At 57.8% G+C, this 20124-nt stretch overlaps 1 long non-coding RNA gene and 3 gene segments (V, D, J or C); 3 read left to right on the forward strand and 1 right to left on the reverse strand.

Annotated features, from left to right (window-relative positions):
* The window catches only part of LOC138997547 (immunoglobulin lambda-1 light chain-like), a 92677-nt gene that overhangs the window by 43595 nt on the left and 28958 nt on the right, over positions 1–20124 (forward strand).
* LOC138997546 (immunoglobulin lambda variable 4-3-like) overlaps positions 1–20124 on the forward strand; it is a 69041-nt gene that overhangs the window by 28866 nt on the left and 20051 nt on the right.
* Positions 660–1177, forward strand: LOC138998062 (immunoglobulin lambda variable 4-3-like). The segment is given in 2 exon segments: positions 660–736; positions 852–1177. Coding segments are annotated over 2 exon segments (372 nt in total).
* On the reverse strand, positions 12492–14515 carry LOC138997548 (uncharacterized). Its single transcript, XR_011468978.1, has 3 exons — positions 14288–14515; positions 13424–13494; positions 12492–12647 (listed from the first exon to the last, which is right to left on the reverse strand). It is a non-coding gene; the product is annotated as an uncharacterized lncRNA (long non-coding RNA).

The raw sequence follows: 20124 nt of genomic DNA on the forward strand, positions 1-20124 counted from the left end.
TCAGGAGGCCTGGGTGGGGGGGTGGGAGGGGGAAGGAGGCCTGTGGGGGCAGGACAAGGAGGGGCTGAAGGTCAGGCTCTGAGGTGAGTCTCCTGCATTGGAGTCTTGACCCATCATCTCTGTCTGGGGGATTCTGGGAAAATCATTCACCTCCCAGGACCCTCCCTCCTCATTGGCCTGGAGGAGAGGCTGGGCCCCCAGCAGAGGAGGGTGTTGGGCTCCTATAACGCTGAGTGAGGGGCCCAGGGACACACTCCCCACCTGTCAGCCTCCAGGAAGCTCCCAGAAGCAGTCATGGTGATGAACCAGCTGCACAGGCAGGTGACATTCACCCTGGGGACACCAGGGGGCGCTGTGGGTCCTGGTTTGGGGCCTTTAGAGGTCAGAGTCCCCTGGGCTGAGTCAAGTGCAAAGAGCAGGACTGAGTTCCTTTGAAGACCCTTCTGTTGGGCCAACCAGCTCTTAGCAATGAAACCCACACCTGCCCTCTGCCCCAGGGGAGGCCCCACAGGGCAGGAGGCCCTGGGCTCAGGGCGGGGCCAGCAGCTGAGACAGACCCTGGCTGGGCCCAGAGAGCACATTTGCATCCCTGCTCCTCCCTCCTGAGCTGCAGGCAGAGAGGATAAGACAGGAGCTGGCAGGGCCAGTGCCAGCTGGGCAGCCACAGGCAGCGCTCAGGACCCTCCCACCATGGCCTGGCTTCCCCTCTACCTCCTGCCCCTCGTCGTCTCCACAGGTCAGAGCGGCCACAGCACCTGGGGTCCTGCCCCGATTCTCCCTCCAAGCTCAGTCCCAGGGGCGCCTGCTCATCGGGGTGCAGTGGGCATCGCTCTTGTGTTTTCTGTCCGCAGGTCTCTGTGCTGATCCTGTGCTCACCCAGCCCCCAGCTGCCTCTGCCGCCCTGGGGGCCTCGGCCAAGCTCACCTGTACCCTGAGCGCTGAGCACAGCAACTTCGACTATATTCACTGGTATCAGCAGAGCCCAGGACAGGCCCCTCGGTTCCTCATGTACATAAGGAGTTCTGGAAGCCACACCAAGGGAGATGGGATCTCTGATCGCTTCTCGGGCTCCAGCTCCGGGGCCGACCGCTACTTAACCATCTCCAGCCTCCAGTCTGAGGACGAGGCTGAGTATTACTGTGGTGCAGCTTATGGCAGTTGGAGTGACACACAGTGACTCAGGCGGGTGGGGAAGTGGGACAGAAACCTGGCCGCCAGCCCTGGTGCCTACGCTCACCCGCTGTCTGAGCAGCTGTCGGTCAGGCTCAGGGTCAGGAGTCCTCCAGGGACTTGCCTGGCCCCTGCAGCGCTGGGGAACTCAGCGGGTCCTCTGTCCTCTCAGGGCCTCTGTTCCTGTTGATGGAAATGGTGGGTTAGGGAGAGAAAAACCTCCCTCCCTGGGCTCCTCCCACAGGTCGGGAGGGTGGATCCCTGCCCCTCCCCAGGGCCCCGAGCCCATGGCTCTCCTCCTTGCACCCCCTCATCTCGCACCTCCTCCTGCTGAGAGCCCTGAGGCGAGGCCCGTGCGGGCACCACTTATGTCCCTGGGACCAGCCAGCAGGAGTGTCTTCACCCTCAGGCCTGTTGGGATGATGCTGGGAGACCCCTGCCCAGGAGGGAAAACAACTGAGAGAGGGGCCGGGGAGATGACCGGCTCCCCCTGCCCTCAGGCCCTGTCCTCCAACCTGGGGCTCTGGTCAGGGGAAGAGCACAGACCTCGGGGTCCCAGCGGTGACTGTGGAACACACGGCAGTGAACGCCTTCACTCAGTGCAGCATGGACTCCAACAGGGCCCTGGCAGGAGGGGGCTGAGCAGGAAGCATCTGGTCCTCAGGGAGGCAGGACAGAGCCCTGACCCCGTGGAGGGGGCGGGGGCAGGGTGGGGCCTGTGCCGCACCAGCACAGCCAAGGGTGATCCTGAGTGGGGAGGGTGAATGGATTGAGAAAAGACAGACAAGAGAATGAAAGCTGGGTCTCAGTGGGACGCTGCTCCCTGATGAGGAGACAGTGCCTGTGCCCACAAGCATTTTATAGCAGATGCCACGGGGCAAAGTAGGGGCGTGATCAGCTTGTTTACTGCATTCTCCTGAGTTCCAACCCCACTCAACTACATGCACCTGAACTCTAGCACAAGGCACGTGGGGCCACGTGTTCGGACCACTGGTTCAAGCTTCCAGCTATAGCTGTTGGCATCATTGTGCTGGGAGGGCTCTGCCCTCCGGCTGGGACTTGCACGTGGCTTTGCCACGAGAGGACTGTGCCCTCTCATTAGTCCGAGGCTTGAACGTGTCCAACCACTGTAGCCACGCCCCATATCTCCCCGTTTACTTTTGTTTTTAAACACGCCTATTTACATTATCCAAAAAACTAAATAAATTATTCAGCATAAAGCTGAAGATCATGCAGGAAATATTAAACTTACTTCTGGCTATTAACAAAACCATAAACAGCAATGTTAACAAGAGAACAAAACTCTGGCTAATAACAAAGCAATACCAATGCAAAAACAAACTACAAACTGTTAGGTGACCCAGGAAAGCGGCGCAAGAAATAGAGTCCAGTGAATCAGAGAAGAAAGGAAAGGAAAGTTTATTTGCGTTCTCGGGCGAGACCCACCGGCCCAAAAGGTGGGGCCAGTGAATTTCGCGCCTTCAGGGAGGGAGGGACATCTCTTTATTCAGGTGTTTGGGGAGGGCGGGGGCCTGAACTGAGGAAGTGCCCGCAGCAGGGATCATCACACATTCAACTGAGGGAGTCTCGGCCGCAGGGGGTGGGCGGCACATTCAGGAATGGGTCAGTATCTTGTGCGGGGATCTCTGTGAACTTCAAGGAGAAGCAGGTATCTGTGTCTGGCACGCTGACCCGTGAGAGATTCCAGATCTGTGAGAAATTCCAGAGGAAGTCCATTGTCTCATCCCATGTCCGCGTGTATCCGATCCCGGGCTCCCTCCGACCTAACATCCCGGCCTTTTTGTGATAAGGGTTGGCGACTCTCTGACTGCTTCCAGCTGAACAGGGACGACGAGGGGGGCGGCGGTTAAAGGCCGGGGTTAGGCAGAGTCGGGTCGGAGGGGAGCCGAGTGTAGGGATGGAGCAGGAGCTGATTCACAGTCACCCGTGACATCTCTGCGATCCGGGAGCGGATGAACTTGAGGAGGCACGGGGCTAGGAGAAAAAAGACACAGATGAGAATCAGGGGCCCTATCATGGGCAGGACCCAGGTAGCTAAGGGGCTTTGGAACCAGCTGAAAGGGGAGTTGTCCTGGAAGTGTCCTGCATGTAGTTCTTCACTCAGCTTAGTCAGGGTCTGTACATTTTGCTCCACTACTCCAGACTCATTGATGTAATAACAGCATTCCTCCTGAAGGAATATGCAGGTTCCTCCTCTTTCTGCAGTCAGAAGGTCTAAGGCGCGCCGGTTCTGCAGGGCTACTTGGGCTATTGATGTTATCTGTCGCTGTAAGGAAGCTAAAGAAGCAGTAGTGGACTCCAGGGCTAACTGGAGCTTGTCATTAAAGTCCTGAGCAGTGACCAGACTGTTCCCGAGGGCCCCCCCCGCAAGGCCTATCGAGGTAGCGATACTCACCCCTAACATGACAGGGAGGAAAGCTGCCCGGCGAGTCCGGCGGCGGGACGGAGGGAGCAGCCAGGCGAGCTCTGACTCTCCATATAAGGTTAGTTGGGGAACTACTATGACGATGAAGCAGGGCCCGGGGTCAGAGGAGTTTATGCAGTTACTTAAGGTGCCATTGCACCAAAAGAAGGTACCCGGACTGGCCTTGGTGAGGCTGGATGCAGTGTAGTTCTGGGTGCAGTTCCACGTGACTCGTCCCCCAGTTACCGGATTACTGGTCTGGTAGCATATCCGTGGGGGCAGGGTGGGCTCTGGAGTTTCAGGTTCCCAAAGGGGAATGCCAGCCACGGGAGGCTGACATTCACCTTTCCCTTGGGCTCTTGGAGAAGTCGTGAGTGGGACGGCAGCCAGCAAAGACCTTCGGAGAGAGGCACACAGAAAGCAGTGGGAGACATTGGGCAGGGTGTGGGTCTCGTTGAGGAATAGTAGGGTGTGTTGAATAAGTTGGAGCCAAGAAGACAGGACTTCTACCCGGGGGGAGTCAGGCAGCTTCCCTTTAAGGGACTGTTCGGCCTGTAGGATGCTGTTGGAGACCTGGACTTGGGCCTCTTGGGCCAGGACATATTCCCGGGAGATGTAAATGGTCCCTGAGGGGGTTGAGCTCCAACTACTTAAGTATAGCTTTCCCACGACACCCGTAACCCACCGCTGGTCCCAGGGATCCTGGATTATGATGTGGAAGGCCCCATCCTTCCAGATAAAGGAGCCACCCCTGTAGGCATCATTGACAACACAGCCCCTCCAGCGGCAACCCCCATAGGTGTCGACCTCTTGATTACACCTGTCTGGGTCCTCTTGGTCGTAAGCAAAACAAGCATAGGGCCGGCCACCATGGTACACTGACCGGATGTCGACAGCCATCTGCATCCTTGTCTGGCATCCCGCTAGAGGGCAGTCCTGAGATCCTACCTGCCGGGTGACTTGTTTGCCGTTCTGATAGTAGGTTTCACGGACCTTGAATCTCCACACATAAGCGGGTGGGGGTTGGTGTAGGTTGCTCAGGGCCGGGAGGAGAAGGAGGGGGAGGACGGCTAAGGCGGACCTTAGTGGGACCCAATACATCACATTTGTAGAAGTCATGCTGCTCCGGGGTCCTCTTGAGCCTGGAGAGGTGGTGCCACGATGGGTCGCCAAGCAGCTTGGCCGCGGTGGGTGTTGTAAGGATCACGATGTGAGGTCCCGTCCACCTCGGCTCCAAGGTTTTTGGATGTAGATTTTTAAGGAGGACCGAGTCACCAGGGTGAAGAGCTGGTCCCCCGGAGTCCTGGTCAGTTGGTTCCGGTTTGGGCAGGAACCTGTCAGCGTGTTCTCGGAGCAGCTGCCGGATTAAGGACAAATATGGAAGATAATTACCCAGGGGAGGAGGATCGATAGGGAGACGATGGTTGAGCAAGAAAGGTCTCCCATATAGGAGTTCAAAAGGACTTAAGAAGGTGGGGCTCCTTGGTGTTGCCCGGAGTCTTGTCAAAGCCATGGGCAGGAGATCCGGCCAGGAGCTGCGAATTTCTAGAGAGAGTTTAGTTAGATGGTCTTTAAGGAGGCCATTAATCCTTTCAATTTTACCCGATGACTGTGGTCGGTAGGGTATGTGTAGTTTCCAAGAGATGCCAAGAGAGGTGCTAACCTGCTGTACGACCCTTGATATAAAAGCTGGGCCATTGTCTGACTGAATGGAGGTGGGGAGGCCGAACCTTGGGATAATGTGTGCTATTAGCGTCTCAGCCACCACTTCAGCAGTTTCCTTGCGGGTGGGAAAGGCCTCTACCCACCCTGTCAGAGTGTCTACCATGGTCAGCAGGTACCTGGTCTTTTTGTGGGGAGGCATGTGGGTGAAGTCTACCTGCCAGTCCTGCCCTGGGAGGTGTCCCCTCATTTGATGGGTGGGAAAGTTGGGGCGCATCCCTCCCTGGGGTGAGACAGCTGCACACGTGGGGCAGGAGGAGCAGGCGCTTGTGATTGCCTCTCGCAGTGTGGGCGAGGTGAAGAGGGGTTCAAGGAACTTCCAAAGTGCCAGTGGTCCAATGTGCAAAGACCGGTGGATCTGTTGGGCAATGGCCCCTGTCTGGGCTCGAGGGAGAGCAATTTTGTTATTTAAAAAGATCCATCCCTCAGGACCGGGTGAGCCTCCCCGCTGCAGGAATTTGTTTCTCTCTTCTTCTGTATATTGAGGGGAGATGGAGGGAAGAGAAAGAAACAGGACCGGGGCTGGGGACCCTTCACCCTGAGTTAAGCCTCTGGCTACCGCGTCTGCTTGGGCGTTTCCCCGCGTAACCAGCGAGGAGTCCGTCTGATGGCCTCGGCAGTGCATGATGGCTACCTGGGAAGGAAGTTGTAAGGCATCAAGTAAACGGGTTATGAGTTTAGCGTTGATAATAGGTGAGCCTTTAGTAGAGAGAAAGCCCCTCTCCCTCCAGATAACAGCATGACAATGGGCTATCAGAAAGGAATATTTGGAGTCTGTATATATGTTTACTCTCTTCCCTTTGGCCAGGTGTAGGGCGCGTGTCAGTGCGATGAGCTCGGCTTTTTGAGAGGTGGTGCCCTCTGGGAGTCGGGCTGCCTCCAGGGTCCGCTCGGGTGTCACTACCGCGTAGGAGGCTTTCCGACGTCCCTGGGGGTCCAGGCAGGAGCTTCCATCCACAAACAGAGTTAAATCCGGATTAGAGAGAGGAGAATCTGAGAGTCCTGCCCGAGGCTGAGTAAGGGCCTCGACGACCTCGGGGCAGGAATGCGTTGCCGCAGGTAGGGTGGAGGCAGCGGGAAGGAGAGTGGCCGGGTTTAGGGCTGGGGACTGGGTCAGGGTGATGTCAGGATTTTCGAGGAACAGAAGATGGAGTTCCTGCATGCGAGAGGGGGCAAGGAGAGATAGGGATCGGTGGGACAGGAGATCCTGTAACCTGTGGGTGGAGAAGACCTGTAAGGGTTGTTGGAGGCAGATTTTTTGGGCTTCCTTGGTGAGAATGGCAGCTGCAGCCAGAGCCCGGAGGCAGGGCTGCCATCCCCGGACCGTGGGGTCAAGCTGTCTGGACAGGTAGGCCACGGGGGTAAAGGCTGGCCCTAGGGACTGGGTGAGGACCCCAATAGCCATTCCCTGTTTTTCATCAGTAAATAGCTGGAACGGCTTAGAGGTGTCTGGGAGAGAGAGTGGGGGAGATGCCAGAAGGGTATCCCGGAGCTTAGAGAAAGCCTGACGAACGAGGGAGGGTGAGGAGAGGGGACCCACTGGTGTTTCTTTAGCAGCTTGGTATAGGGGCTTAGCTAGGAGAGCAAAGTTTGGGACCCAATGGCGGAAAAACCCTACCAGTCCCAAAAAGGACAAGATCTGGTCTGCAGAAGTGGGGGGCTGAAGGTCTCGTATTGCCTGTGCTCGGTCAACTGTCAGTCCTCGAGAATTGGGCATCAGACAGATCCCCAAGTAAGTGACGGTGGGGACCGACAGTTGTGCCTTGGCAGGGGACACGCGATATCCCCTGTCTCCTAGAAAATTAAGGAGATTAGCTGTATGCCTCCGGGACATGTTCAGGGAGGGGCTGCAGAGGAGGAGGTCATCCACATACTGGAGAAGAGTGCTGGGTTCTAAGGAGCATTGTTGGAGGTCTCTGGCTAGGGCCTGGCCAAACAGGTGAGGACTGTCTCTGAACCCCTGGGGCAAGACTGTCCAGGTGAGTTGGCGGGATGTCTGTTCATCCGGGTCCTCCCAAGTGAATGCAAACAGATGGAAAGAGTCTGGGTCCAGAGGGATAGTAAAGAAAGCATCCTTGAGATCGAGAACAGAAAAGTGGGTGGTACCGGACGGGACGCGTGAGAGGAGAGTGTAAGGATTGGGAACTACCGGGTGGATAGGGACTACCGCTTCGTTGATCAGCCGGAGGTCCTGAACCAGCCGGTAGGTCCCGTCTGCCTTTCTAACTGGGAGGATGGGCGTGTTGCAGGGGGAGTCGGTAGGGATGAGGAGACCCTGCCCCAGAAGCCGGGTAATGAGGGGTTTAAGTCCTCGGCGGTGAGTTAGGGAGATGGGAAACTGGGGGCGGGAGGGAAACGAGGTGGGGTCCTTAAGTCTGATCTTGACTGGGGCATGATGTCTAGCAACCACCGGGGTAGATGTATCCCACACTTTTGGGTCGACCAGGGACGCAGGCAGTGGGGGTTCGGCATTTCCATGAAGGGAGGGGGCCAGGAGGGGAAGGAGCAGGGAGGCTGAAGGGCTCCGAGTGAGCATCAGAGTGGCCCCTAGTTTGGTGAGAATATCTCGTCCTAACAGGGGCACGGGGCACGAAGGCATGACTAAAAATGAGTGGGTTATAGGGCTATCCTCAAGGAGGCAGGGAAGCGGCCCGGTGGCCAGCGGGCAGGTGGATTTGCCGTCAATACCCATGACCGAGATTTTGGAAGGATAAAGGGGCCCCGAAAAAGAGGGAAGGACAGAGAAGGTAGCCCCCGTGTCGATCAAGAAGGAGACTCGTGCACCCGCTACCTTCATTTCAACCCGAGGCTCGGCTAGGGTGATCGGAGTGGACGAGTCCGGGCGTCTTCAGTCTTCAGCCAATCCTAGCATGGCCAGCGGTGCGTCATGGCCCGGAAGGGCGACCCCACCACGTTGAGACGTGGAAGGCTCGCCACTTTTCCAGGAGCAGTCACTCTTCCAGTGACCATTTTGACCGCACGCCGGGCAGGGCTTGGTCGGAGCCCGGGGCTGGGGGCACTGCTTTGCCCAGTGGCCTTCATTGCCGCATTTGAAGCATTGTCCAGGCGGTGTGCGTCCTTTCGTTGCACTCCCACTGCGCACGGCCCTCTTGGGACCATGCGCAGCTGCTGCCGGCCTCAGGGCTGCAACCAAGGCTTGCGTCTGCAGGTCTACCTTCTGTCTAAGGCGGGCCTCCCGTTCTGATTCTGCCTTCTCCTCACGGGCATTAAATACCTTAAATGCCATATTCACTAAATCTCGGACAGGAGTTTGAGGACCATCCTCTGCCTTTTTTAATTTCTTCCGAATATCTGGTGCTGACTGCGAAATGAAATGGGTGGCCAAGACCGTTGCCCCAGCCAGAGACCCAGGGTCCAGACGAGTATATAAGGTCAGAGCCTCAGTCAGCCTGTTAAGGAAGATTGCGGGATTTTCATCTGGGCCCTGGGTGATCTCCCTTAATTTGTCATAATTAACTACCTTGTGGGAGACGGCCTTTAGACCAGCCATCAGGCACTGGAGCATCTGGTCTCGGCGTCGGCGCCCGTTTTGCCCTTCGGGGGTGCCTAGTTGATACTCCCAGCCCGGCTCCTGGCGAGGAACGGCCTGGGCCCCTACCGGCATGCTGGCATCCGTAAGGTGAACCTGATCTGCGTGATCCATTGCTGCCCCCAAGACTCTCTCCCTTTCATCTGAGGTCAGGGTGGAAGAAAGAATAACATGAATGTCATGCCAAGTGAGATCATAGGCCTGAAAGAGGTATCGGAATTCCTTGATGAACGCGGTGGGGTTGGCCGAGAAAGATCCCAGCCGCTTCTCAATCTGGGAGAGATCCGAGAGTGAGAAGGGAACGTGAACCCTAACCACTCCCTCTGAGGCTGCAACTTCCCGGAGTGGACAGAGGAGAGGAGGAGCGTGGGAACGCGTGTGTTTACACACCGGGGAAGTAGGCGGGGGTTGGGAAGGAGCAGCAGCAGTGGGTGGAAGAGGAAGGGTAGGGTCGGTGGGAGGCAGGGTCAGTGGGTCAGCGGCGGAGGGCATGGCCGGAGGAGGGTCCGGCAGGGAGGGAGGAGCAGAGGGTGCGGAGAGTGAGGATGCCGGGGCGGACGGCGCTGGGACGGACGGCGCTGGGGCGGCCGGGCCTGGGGCGGCCGGGCCTGGGACGGACGGCGCTGGGGCGGACGGCGCTGGGGCGGCCGGGCCTGGGACGGACGGCGCTGGGGCGGACGGCGCTGGGGCGGCCGGGCCTGGGACGGACGGCGCTGGGGCGGACGGCGCTGGGGCGGCCGGGCCTGGGACGGATGGCGCTGGAGCGGACGGCGCTGGGGCGGACGGGCCTGAGTAGGGCGGCGGACGAGTGGGAGGGGAGGAAAGATTCTCGGGTGGTTCAGATAAGGCGGAAAACGAAGAGATCTCAGTAGGCAGAGTAGGTTTCTCACGGGCCAGGAGAACCTGGGCCGTGGAGCAGGAAGAACAGAGGGTGGGACGAGAACGCAAACAAAGGAAGGCTTGAATGTAAGGGATCTCGAGCCACTTCCCGGTTCGTCGGCAGAAATTACTGAGGTCGGTGAGGATGGTAAAATCAAATGTCCCGTTTTTAGGCCAGCTAGAGCCATTATCCAATTCATACTGGGGCCATGTCACGTTACAGAAATAAATGAGACGTTTCGGACGCAGGTCCTGCGACAGGCCCAGTTCAGCCAGATTGGTGAGCAGACACCCTAGAGGTGTGGTCGGGTCAGGTTTGGAATTTTGGTTGCCCATGGTCCGTTCCCCGCGGCCAGTAGCGGAGCCAAAAAGCTAGCGTCCTAGCGATTTGACTCGCGCCACGGACAGACGGAGTAGACCAAAGGAGTTAGGGACGTCTCCACTATCTCCTGAGGTCCAGAGGAACCTTCCTGGAAGGGTCCGGAGGTCAGCCTCTGACGCGGCCGCGTTTTGCGGACAGAGACGCCGGTAGGTGTGTGGCCACGGGGGAGCGGCACGGGGCGGGGCAGGACTCACCGCTGATGTTGCCACCGGGAAGAGGCTGCCGAGTTGAAGAAACGAGGTCCCGACGGGTCCTGGGCCACAAGGAGGGAGAGGCGGACACCTCAAGCCGTGGAGGGACGGCAAGACTAGGTGTTCGCGCCACCCGGGTTTCAAGGCACCAAATGTTAGGTGACCCAGGAAAGCGGCGCAAGAAATAGAGTCCAGTGAATCAGAGAAGAAAGGAAAGGAAAGTTTATTTGCGTTCTCGGGCGAGACCCACCGGCCCAAAAGGTGGGGCCAGTGAATTTCGCGCCTTCAGGGAGGGAGGGACATCTCTTTATTCAGGTGTTTGGGGAGGGCGGGGGCCTGAACTGAGGAAGTGCCCGCAGCAGGGATCATCACACATTCAACTGAGGGAGTCTCGGCCGCAGGGGGTGGGCGGCACATTCAGGAATGGGTCAGTATCTTGTGCGGGGATCTCTGTGAACTTCAAGGAGAAGCAGGTATCTGTGTCTGGCACGCTGACCCGTGAGAGATTCCAGATCTGTGAGAAATTCCAGAGGAAGTCCATTGTCTCATCCCATGTCCGCGTGTATCCGATCCCGGGCTCCCTCCGACCTAACACAAACATGTTAACGTTTTCAGAATATCTTACTCACAGTCCTTAGATTTAGCTCCACAAGATTTTACAGAAAACTGACAGTTCACCAACGCTAGCATAGCTTCCACTGGCTTTTCTAACATCTGCTTGGCCTCAGTCGCCATCTTCTTCAGCTGACTCCGTGTTCATATCCCTGTCACTTGCGTAGTAAGATGCCGCCGATGCAAAGATGTCCTTGATGCAAAACTACTCCCCTGGATCAGGCTGTTTGGACGGTTGACCCTGACACTGAGTCCGCACCAGTCCCAGTCACATCAGCCCCGTCCACGCCGGTGGAAGTCTGGTCCCTTCTCAGCCTCTTTCCTTAGCCGCTGCTGCATGGAAACCAGCAGCCCTCGGTCCTGCAGAGCGGGAGACCTTCAACTCTGGGTCTGGCGTCTCACACAGACCCCAAGTCCAGGGCGCTATCAGGTCGCACAGCAAAGATAATCAAAGCCCAGAAACAATGCAACTGCCGCAAGAGCTTCCAATCTAGGGTCTAAAACAAAAATTACTTCCTTAAACAACATCAGCCATAGCCATCTTCTGCTTTACAGGGGCTTAAACAAAACCTCGGAGATTTCTACCTTATTTTGTACCTGCTAATTACTTCTTACTTTCTACCACTTATTTCTACTTATTTCTCTATTTCTACAGCTTATTTCTTACCGCTTATTTTCTGTTTATTTCTCTACCTCTAACTATGAACTATAGGTAGGCCTGGCTGCCCTTGCCCAAACCTTTCCTGGGTTGCAACCCCCACTTATTTCTCTACTTCTATGGCTTATTTCTACATTTCTACCGCTTGCTTCCCTATTTCTCTGCTAACACAGCCATAAACGTGGCTGAAGGAGTAGCTTCCACTCCTTGCTTTTCTGCCATTTGCTGGGCCTCCGTTGTTAGCTTCTTCCGCTGACCCCATGTGGGCCCCTCGGCCCCTAGTGTGGCCTCTGTTTTCTTTTTCTTCCTCTTTGCTGTCATCGGGACAACTCTCAGTCCCTTGAACGGAGGGACAAGGAGCTTCTCCGGGTCCATTGTGGTGTCGCACGTACCGTCCTGGCACCCAAATTGGCTACTGCTCCTTCTGGAAAGACACAAACACCTCTTCTCCCCCTGTTTGTTTTAGTCGTTGCATTTTAAGAGTATGATTGGCTACTAAATCCTGAAGTGTCTTCCCCAGCCTGCCTGGCCTCATGCAGAGACGCTGGAGTGGAGACAGAGATCCCACTCTTGCTCCTGCTTGTTTAGAGGCGACTGGAGAGGCTTATGAGTAACAGTGAGCTTCCCGAAGGCTGGTCTTAGACCCATCACCCCGGCCCCGCCTGCGTTGTCCCCTCTCTGCCACCTCCTCCAGTTCTCCTTTGTTCTGGGAGGAAGCACACTGTCCAGAGGGCTTTCCCCCACAGGAATGGCACCCCCAGGGACTGGAGGGGGAAATCTCTGAGCCTTCAGCTATACAGCAATCTCTGAGTTGCTTCCACTTATTTCTACCTCAGAAATTTAAAAATGCCTACTTTAAAAATGCTTCAATTAAGCATTGTCCCCTGTTTTACACCGAGCTAATTTACCACACCTCGGCTCCATCCCTTACTTTTGCTTTTTAATCTTACTCTCTGCGCGCGCCTTGGAGCCTCCTTTCACCTGACCACTTTCAAATCCCCCCGAACTCAGGCCTGTTGGACGCCACTTGGGCCGCATCAGCACAGCCAAGGGTGATCCTGAGTGGGGGGGTGAAAAGATTGAGAAAAGACAGACAAGAGAATGAAAGCCGGGTCTCGGTGGGACGCTGCTCTCTGAAGAGGAGACAGCGCCCGCGCCCACAAGCCGTGTCTCTATTTTATAGCAGATGCCATGAGGCAAAGTAGGGGCGAGATCAGGTTGTTTATAGCATTCTCGTCAGTTCCAACCCCACTCAACTACATGCACCCGAACTCTATCCCAAGGCACGTGGGGCCGCGTGTTCGGACCACAGGCTCAAGCTTCCAGCTATAGCTGTTGGCATCATTGTGCTGGGAAGGCCCTGCCCTCCGGCTGGGACCTGCACGTGGCCACGAGAGGACTGTGCCCTCTCATCTGTCCGAGGCTGGAACCTGTCCTAACACTGTGGCCGCCCCATAGGGCCCAGGAGGGAGGCGGGGCCTGTGAGGTCTGAGCAGGACCAGCCTGGAGCAGGGCCTGGCTCCTCCCACTGAGCCAGAGCCTCTGCTTGTGGGGCCAAGACAGGCTCCCCCTCTGCCCAGGCCTTTCCCAAGGTCGGGCCAAGGCCATGTCCCCTGGGAGGGCAGCAGGGCCTGGGGGCGGGGAGACTGAAGTGGGAAACATGTGGCCTCCTTCCTGCTGGAGGGGAGTCCTGTGGGGGATCCCCCTCAATTGCATCACAAGGGGAGCCCCGGGGAGGGGCCGGGCTGGCCTCCTGCCTGGTTTTCTGGAATCTGAAATGCAGCGCCTTTCACACCCTCACCACCCAGGCCGCAGGGAGCAGCTGTGCACTCACTTGCCCGGGTCCCTGGGCGCTGAGCTGAGCGGGGGCAGGAGGGAGGCAGGGCCGGTTTCCAGTGGCTGGATCTGAAATGAAGGTCCAGGAGTTCCCCAGGGACTGGGTGACCCCCCCAGGGGTGGGAGGGGAGGAGGGGCTGGTCTCTAGGGAGGGAGGAGACAGGGAGCAGGAGGAGATGGATCAGGGCTGACCCCGCAGTGACCTCTGTCAGCCTACAGGTTAGAGGCACAGGGTCCCAGGGCCGAGGAGTCCCCCTTCCCTGTGCAGGGCTGTTCTCTAAAGGACTGTGGTGACTTTGTCACAAAGGAGAACCAGAAACCCTCTACTTCTGTCTCTCTCTCTCTCTCTCCCCCCCCCCCCCTTCCTCTCTGAAATCAATAAAAACACACGTATTGTAAAAAGAGCTCCTTCCCTGTCATTGCTGAGCAGTGACGCTGGTCTGGGGGGACTGGTGTCTGTTAACCCGTCCACGCAGGAGGGGCAGGGGGCTCCGTGGCTTCCCCCGTGGACATGGTGCCCCCGGGGCCATGACCTCTGTGCACAGTGTCCCTGTGAGCACAGGCCTCCCTCTGAAATGAGTGCCCGGAGCACAGCTGCTGGGCTGTGTGCTGAGTGCGAGTCTCAGTCCCCGAGAGGCTGTGAGGCGCCTTCCCACAGTCACCGAGCCTTTCCCCTTCCCACCGTCCCTGCACCCGCCTCCCTTCCTCCCGCCCCTGCCGACACCGGGGTCCCTGTGTCACGGGAGCCCCTGACCCGTGTGTGGTCGTGTCTCGCTGTGGTTTCGTTGGTGTTTCCCTAACAGCTGAGGATGCACGCCCTCCCCTGTGCTCATGGCCATCACACACCCTCTTCCTGACACACCTGCTCTTGGATCAGCCTGTGTCCTCCTGGGCTGTGATTCTTTGGCCAAGTTTCTTGTTTCCTCCTGTCCTCTCTGCACTGGTCACTCATTGGATGTGTTGTTAACACCAACTTCTCTCCTCTCTGCTGCCTGTTTGTTTAGAAAACTTTGCAAAGCCAAGGAGGCTGTTTTCCATGAGCTTCAATGTACTGATGGATTGTGCTTCTGATGTCATCAGAGAATTCTGGCCTGGCCTTGGGTCTCAAAGATTTCTCTTATTTCTTCCTAAAACAATCAATAACAAGGTCCCCTGAGAGGCTCATGAGCAATTGCTCTGCCTCTGGCCATGGGATCCTGGCCTCTCCCACCCCAGCATGACCACTGTCCCCACAGGCTCCTCCCAGCCCCCCAGCCCCACCCTGAGGGTGAGTCCTCACCAGACAGGTGGACAGCAGTGCTGGGTCAGGGGTTAGAACTAGCTCTTTTTTAAAAAAAAAAAAATATGTTTTTATTTATTTCAAAAGTAGGGAGAGGGAGAGGGAGAGGGAGATAGAAAAGTCAATGATGAAAGAATCACTGATTGACAGCCTCCTGCAACCTCCTACTGGGGATCCAGCCCCCAACCCAGGCATGGTCCCTGACTTGTAATTGAACCGTGACCCCCTGGTTCATGGTCGATGCTCCAACATTGGGCCACACAGGCCGGACAGACTTTTCTAACTGGACAGCAGAGGGCGCTAGAGAACCTGGCTCAGGCCTGTGCATGGAGCCCTGGCACAGCCTCCTCCACTGAGCCCTGTGCTGCTCAGCAGGGAGACACCCCTGAGGCCCAGAAGGAAGGAAGTGGATTTGCATGAGGCCCCGCCCACCCAGGGGTGAGAGCCTTGAAGACCACACCCCAGCTGAGGGCTCAGAGCAGAGCCTGGCAGCCTCACCATGGCCTGGACCCTCCTGCTCACCCTCCTCACACTCTGCACAGGTGCTGCCCCCAGACTCAGGCCCAGAAACCAGGGAACAGCCTGGCCATGACCTTCAGCTCAGCCCAGGGGACGCTGCGGGGGGTGGGCCTGTGGGACTGAGAGCCTCATGCCCATACTTACTTCTCCTCTCCTCTCCTCTCCTCTCCTCTCTACTCCTCTCTTACAGGTCCCGTGGCCTCTTCAGAAGTGACTCAGTCCCCAGCAGTGTCTGTGGGCTTGGGACAGACGACCACGATCACCTGCCAGGGAGAACTCGTAAAAAAATATTATCCTGTATGGCTCCAGCAGAAGCCCGGCCAGGCCCCCGTGCTGCTCATCTATGCTGACAAAAACCGGACCTCAACGATCCCTGAGCGATTCTCTTGCTCTGACTCAGGGGACACAAGCACCTTGACCATCAGCGGAGCTCAGGCCCAGGAGGAGGCCGACTATTACTGTTCAGTGTGGGACAATAATGCTAAAGTGCACAGTGACACAGACAGATGGGGAAGTGGGACAGAAACCTCCCTGTGTCACCCTCTCCTCCAGCCCCGAGGGCTGCAGACCAAGCCCTGAGCACGGCTGCCCGTCTGTGTCGAGCGAGAGCAGGGGCAGCTTCGGGCACCTGTGGACGATCCCACCTGGAGCCCTGTCAGCCATGGGTCATGTCCAGGAGCAGGAGGCCCATGAGGAGTGTGGGTGCATCGGGACGGCCCCCGGGAGGGGCCTGGACACCGTGAGCGGGAACGTCTGTAACAGCAGCCACATCAGCTCCACAGTGACCCCTCCATGTTCAATAGAAGCACAGTTTACAGGGAACCTGGGATCCCAGACACATTTCTCACCCGTCAGTGTCCTCATGACAATGGACCTTTTGACCTTTAAATAAACGTTGCTGGCCCTCGCTGGTGTGGCTCAGTGGATAGAGCCTGGGCCTAGAGATGAGAAGTCCTAGTTTGATTGGGTTAAGGGCACATCATGCCTTGGTTGTGGGCTCTATACCCAGTAAGGGGCGTGAAGGAGGCAGCCAGTCAATGACTGTCTCTCATCATTCATTGTTCGATCTCTCTTTCACCCTGCCTTCTTCTCTGAAATCAATAAAAATATTTTTTAAAAATAACCCTATATAATAAAAGGTTAATATGCAAATCAACCAACCGGCAAAATGACCGGTCGCTGTGATGTACACTGACCACCAGGGGGCAGATGCTAATTGCAGGCTGGTCCATAGGGAGAGCGCCCCTCATCCCGAAACAGGGCTCATGGCTGGATCCCCATGGGGAGCAGTACTCAGCTGCCAGTCAGACATACCCCAAGGACTCCCGGACCATGAGAGGGACAGGCTGCGCTGAGGAATCCCCTGAGTGCACGATTTTCCTGCATTGGGCCTCCAGTAATAAATAAATAAATGCTGCTGGGAGTACCCTTCTCGGTGAGAAGGTCATTTCCATGAACCTCTCGAGGCATGACCCTGTGCTGTGCGCAGGGATCTGGAGGGAAGGCTGACAATCAGGAATGTCCATGGACGGGGTGACCTGCTGTTCCCCACAAAGGGCCATGTGGGCCTCAGTCCCCAGCTCAGACCCTTCCATGGAGATCAGGTCGCCCAGGACGGAACTAACAGGCTCCCTCCCACGTGGTCAGGAGCCCACAGCTCAGGGGTGAGGACTGGGCAGCAGGAGTGGCCAGCAGGGCCCTGGGGAAACCCTGAGGTGTGGGTGTGAGGAGGGGCAGCATCGGGTGGGAAGGGAGAGGGGAGCTGGTGCCCCCTCAGCTGGGAGCAGCAGGGGGCGTGTCTGAGGCAGGTGCCCTGGGCTCATGTCAGTTCCCTCTTTAGACCAAACGCTGAGCAGTGGCCAGGGGTCTCTCTGTCTGTGCTCATGAGTCACCAAGGGCCTCCCACTTCATCTCCATGTCCAGCGTCACCAACGTGTGGTAGTGAACCATTTCATTGCATCCTCAGCAGGACCAGGTGGACAACCAACACATCCATCAGGGATGTTGGGTGGAACCTGCTTTCTTACCAAATGTGCTTCATAAAACCAAAGGCTTCCTGTTCCTGTCCTGACCCTGCTCCACACTCAATGGCCTTGGCCAGGTCAGAAGAGCAATCCTGGTCCAAACGGCTAGCAGCCTAGTCCGACACGGGCCATAAGCAGGACCTGACCCCATTTGTCTTTGACACATGACCCCGTGGTGTCAGCCATGGAGGGAGCAGGGGAGTGTCCCTACCTCAGTCCACACACAGATCCATGTTTCCCTGGAAACACTGATGCCAACACCATGAGGATCTGAGCGCTGTTCAGACCAGACTCCGGGGGATGGACACCTGAATAGAGACTAGAGGGCGGGGACAGGAGGGCACAGGAGACCCGCGCTGGGGAGGGTGGGGAAGAGAGGGAGTGGGACCTGGGGAGGGGCAGATGAGGGAGGGGGTGAAAGGTCAGTCTCCTGCATTGGAGTCTTAACCCATCATCTCTGTCTGGAGGATTCTGGGAAAATCATTCACCTCCCAAGGACGCTCCATCCTCATTGGCCTGGAGGAGAGGCTGGGCCCCCAGCAGAGGAGGGTGTTGGGCTCCTATGACGCTGAGTGAGGGGCCCAGGGACACACTCCCCACCTGTCAGCCTCCAGGAAGCTCTCAGAAGCAGTCATGGTGATGAACCAGCTGCACAGGCAGGTGACCTTCACCCTGGGGACACCAGGGGGCGCTGTGGGTCCTGGTTGGGGGCCTTTAGAGGTCAGAGTCCCCTGGGCTGAGTCAAGTGCAAAGAGCAGGACTGAGCTCCTTTGAAGACCCTTCTGTTGGGCCAACCAGCTCTTAGCAATGAAACCCACACCTGCCCTCTGCCCCAGGGGAGGCCCCGCAGGGCAGGAGGCCCTGGGCTCAGGGCGGGGCCAGCAGCTGAGACAGACCCTGGCTGGGCCCAGAGAGCACATTTGCATCCCTGCTCCTCCCCCTGAGCTGCAGGCAGAGAGGATAAGACAGGAGCTGGCAGGGCCAGTGCCAGCGCCAGCTGGGCAGCCACAGGCAGCGCTCAGGACCCTCCCACCATGGCCTGGCTTCCCCTCTACCTCCTGCCCCTCGTCGTCTCCACAGGTCAGAGCGGCCACAGCACCTGGGGTCCTGCCCCCGATCCTCCCTCCAAGCTCAGTCCCAGGGGCGCCTGCTCATCGGGGTGCAGTGGGCATCGCTCTTGTGTTTTCTGTCCGCAGGTCTCTGTGCTCCTGTGCTCACCCAGCCCCCATCTGCCTCTGCCGCCCTGGGGGCCTCGGCCAAGCTCACCTGCACTCTGAGCAGTGGCTACAGCAACTATGGTATTGATTGGTTTCAGCAGAACCCAGGACAGGCCCCTCGGTACATCATGAGACTTAAGAGCGATGGAAGCCACACCAAGGGGGACGGGATCCCCGATCGCTTCTCGGGCTCCAGCTCTGGGGTCGACCGCTACTTAACCATCTCCAACCTCCAGTCCGAGGATGAGGCTGAGTACATCTGTGGTGTGAACTATAACATTGGTGGCCAATACGGGTTCCACAGTGACACAGACAAAGGGGAAGTGGGGCTGAAACCTCCCTCCCTCTGCCTGCTCCTCCTGGGGACTCGGGGGACCTGCTGCATGTCCCCCTCCTGGGTGCTGAGATGCTGACTCTTTCCTGTCAAAACCCATCACCCTCCCCCGCAACCCTCCCCCCCCGCCCCCCGGCCCCGGCTCCCCAAGGCACCACAGGGAGAAGCAAAGGGGGGCCGTGACACTTACATTCTGATCCGGCCTCACCTCTGGACAGGACCTGGGACAGACCCCGCAGGCCGGACCCCTGAGGGCAGGAGTGCTGCCCAGAAGTCACTGGGCATGGGCTCCCATCCGAGGCTCTGCTCAGGGAAGTAACTGAGGCCTTGGGCTGCAGGGGTGACCTTGGACGTCGCCTGTTGCCTTCGCTGCTCCGTGGAGGGAAGCAGGACCTGGCAGGAGGGGGGCTGAGCAGGAAGCATCTGGTCCTCAGGGAGGCAGGACAGAGCCCTGACCCCGTGGGGGAGCAGCGTGGGGCCTGTTCTGCTCCAGCACAGCCAAGGGTGATCCTGAGTGGGGGGTGAAAGGATTGAGAAAAGACAGACAAGAGAGTGAAAGCTGGGTCTCGGTGGGACGCTGCTCCCTGATGAGGAGACAGCGCTGGTGCCCACAAGCCGTGTCTTTATTTTATAGCAGATGCCATGAGGCAAAGTAGGGGCATGATCAAGTGTTTACAGCATTCTCACCGCTACTCAACTACATGCACCTGATCTCCAGCACAAGGCACTTGGGGCCACGTGTTCGAACCACAGGTTTAAGCTCACAGCTGTAGCTGTTGGCATCATTGTGCTGGGAGGGCTCTGCCCTCCGGCTGGGACCTGCCCGTGGCCAGGAGAGGACTGTGTCCTCTCATCAGTCCGAGGCTGGAACCTGTCCTAACACTGTGGCCGCCCCATAGGGCCCAGGAGGGAGGCGGGGCCTGTGAGGTGTGAGCAGGACCAGCCTGGAGCAGGGCCTGGCTCCTCCCACTGAGCCAGAGCCTCTGCTTGTGGGTTTAAGACAGGCTCCCCCTCTGCCCAGGCCTTTCCCAAGGTCGGGCCAAGGCCATGTCCCCTGGGAGGGCAGCAGAGCCTGGGGGTGGGGACACTGAAGAGGGAAACCTGTGGTCTCCTTCCTGCTGGAGGGGAGTCCTGTGGGGGATCCCCCTCAATTACATCATAAGGGGAGCCCCGGGGAGGGGCCTGGCTGGCCTCCTGCCTGGTTTTCTGGAATCTGAAATGCAGCGCCTTTAACACACCCTCACCACCCAGGCCGCAGGGAGCAGCTATGCACTCACTCGACTGGATCCCTGGGCGCTGAGCTGAGCTGGGGCAGGAGGGAGGCAG

Source organism: Myotis yumanensis, unplaced genomic scaffold, assembly GCF_028538775.1.
Source record: "Myotis yumanensis isolate MYYU_CA2020_CCGP unplaced genomic scaffold, mMyoYum1.0.hap1 SCAF_19, whole genome shotgun sequence".
Lineage (NCBI taxonomy): Eukaryota > Metazoa > Chordata > Mammalia > Chiroptera > Vespertilionidae > Myotis > Myotis yumanensis.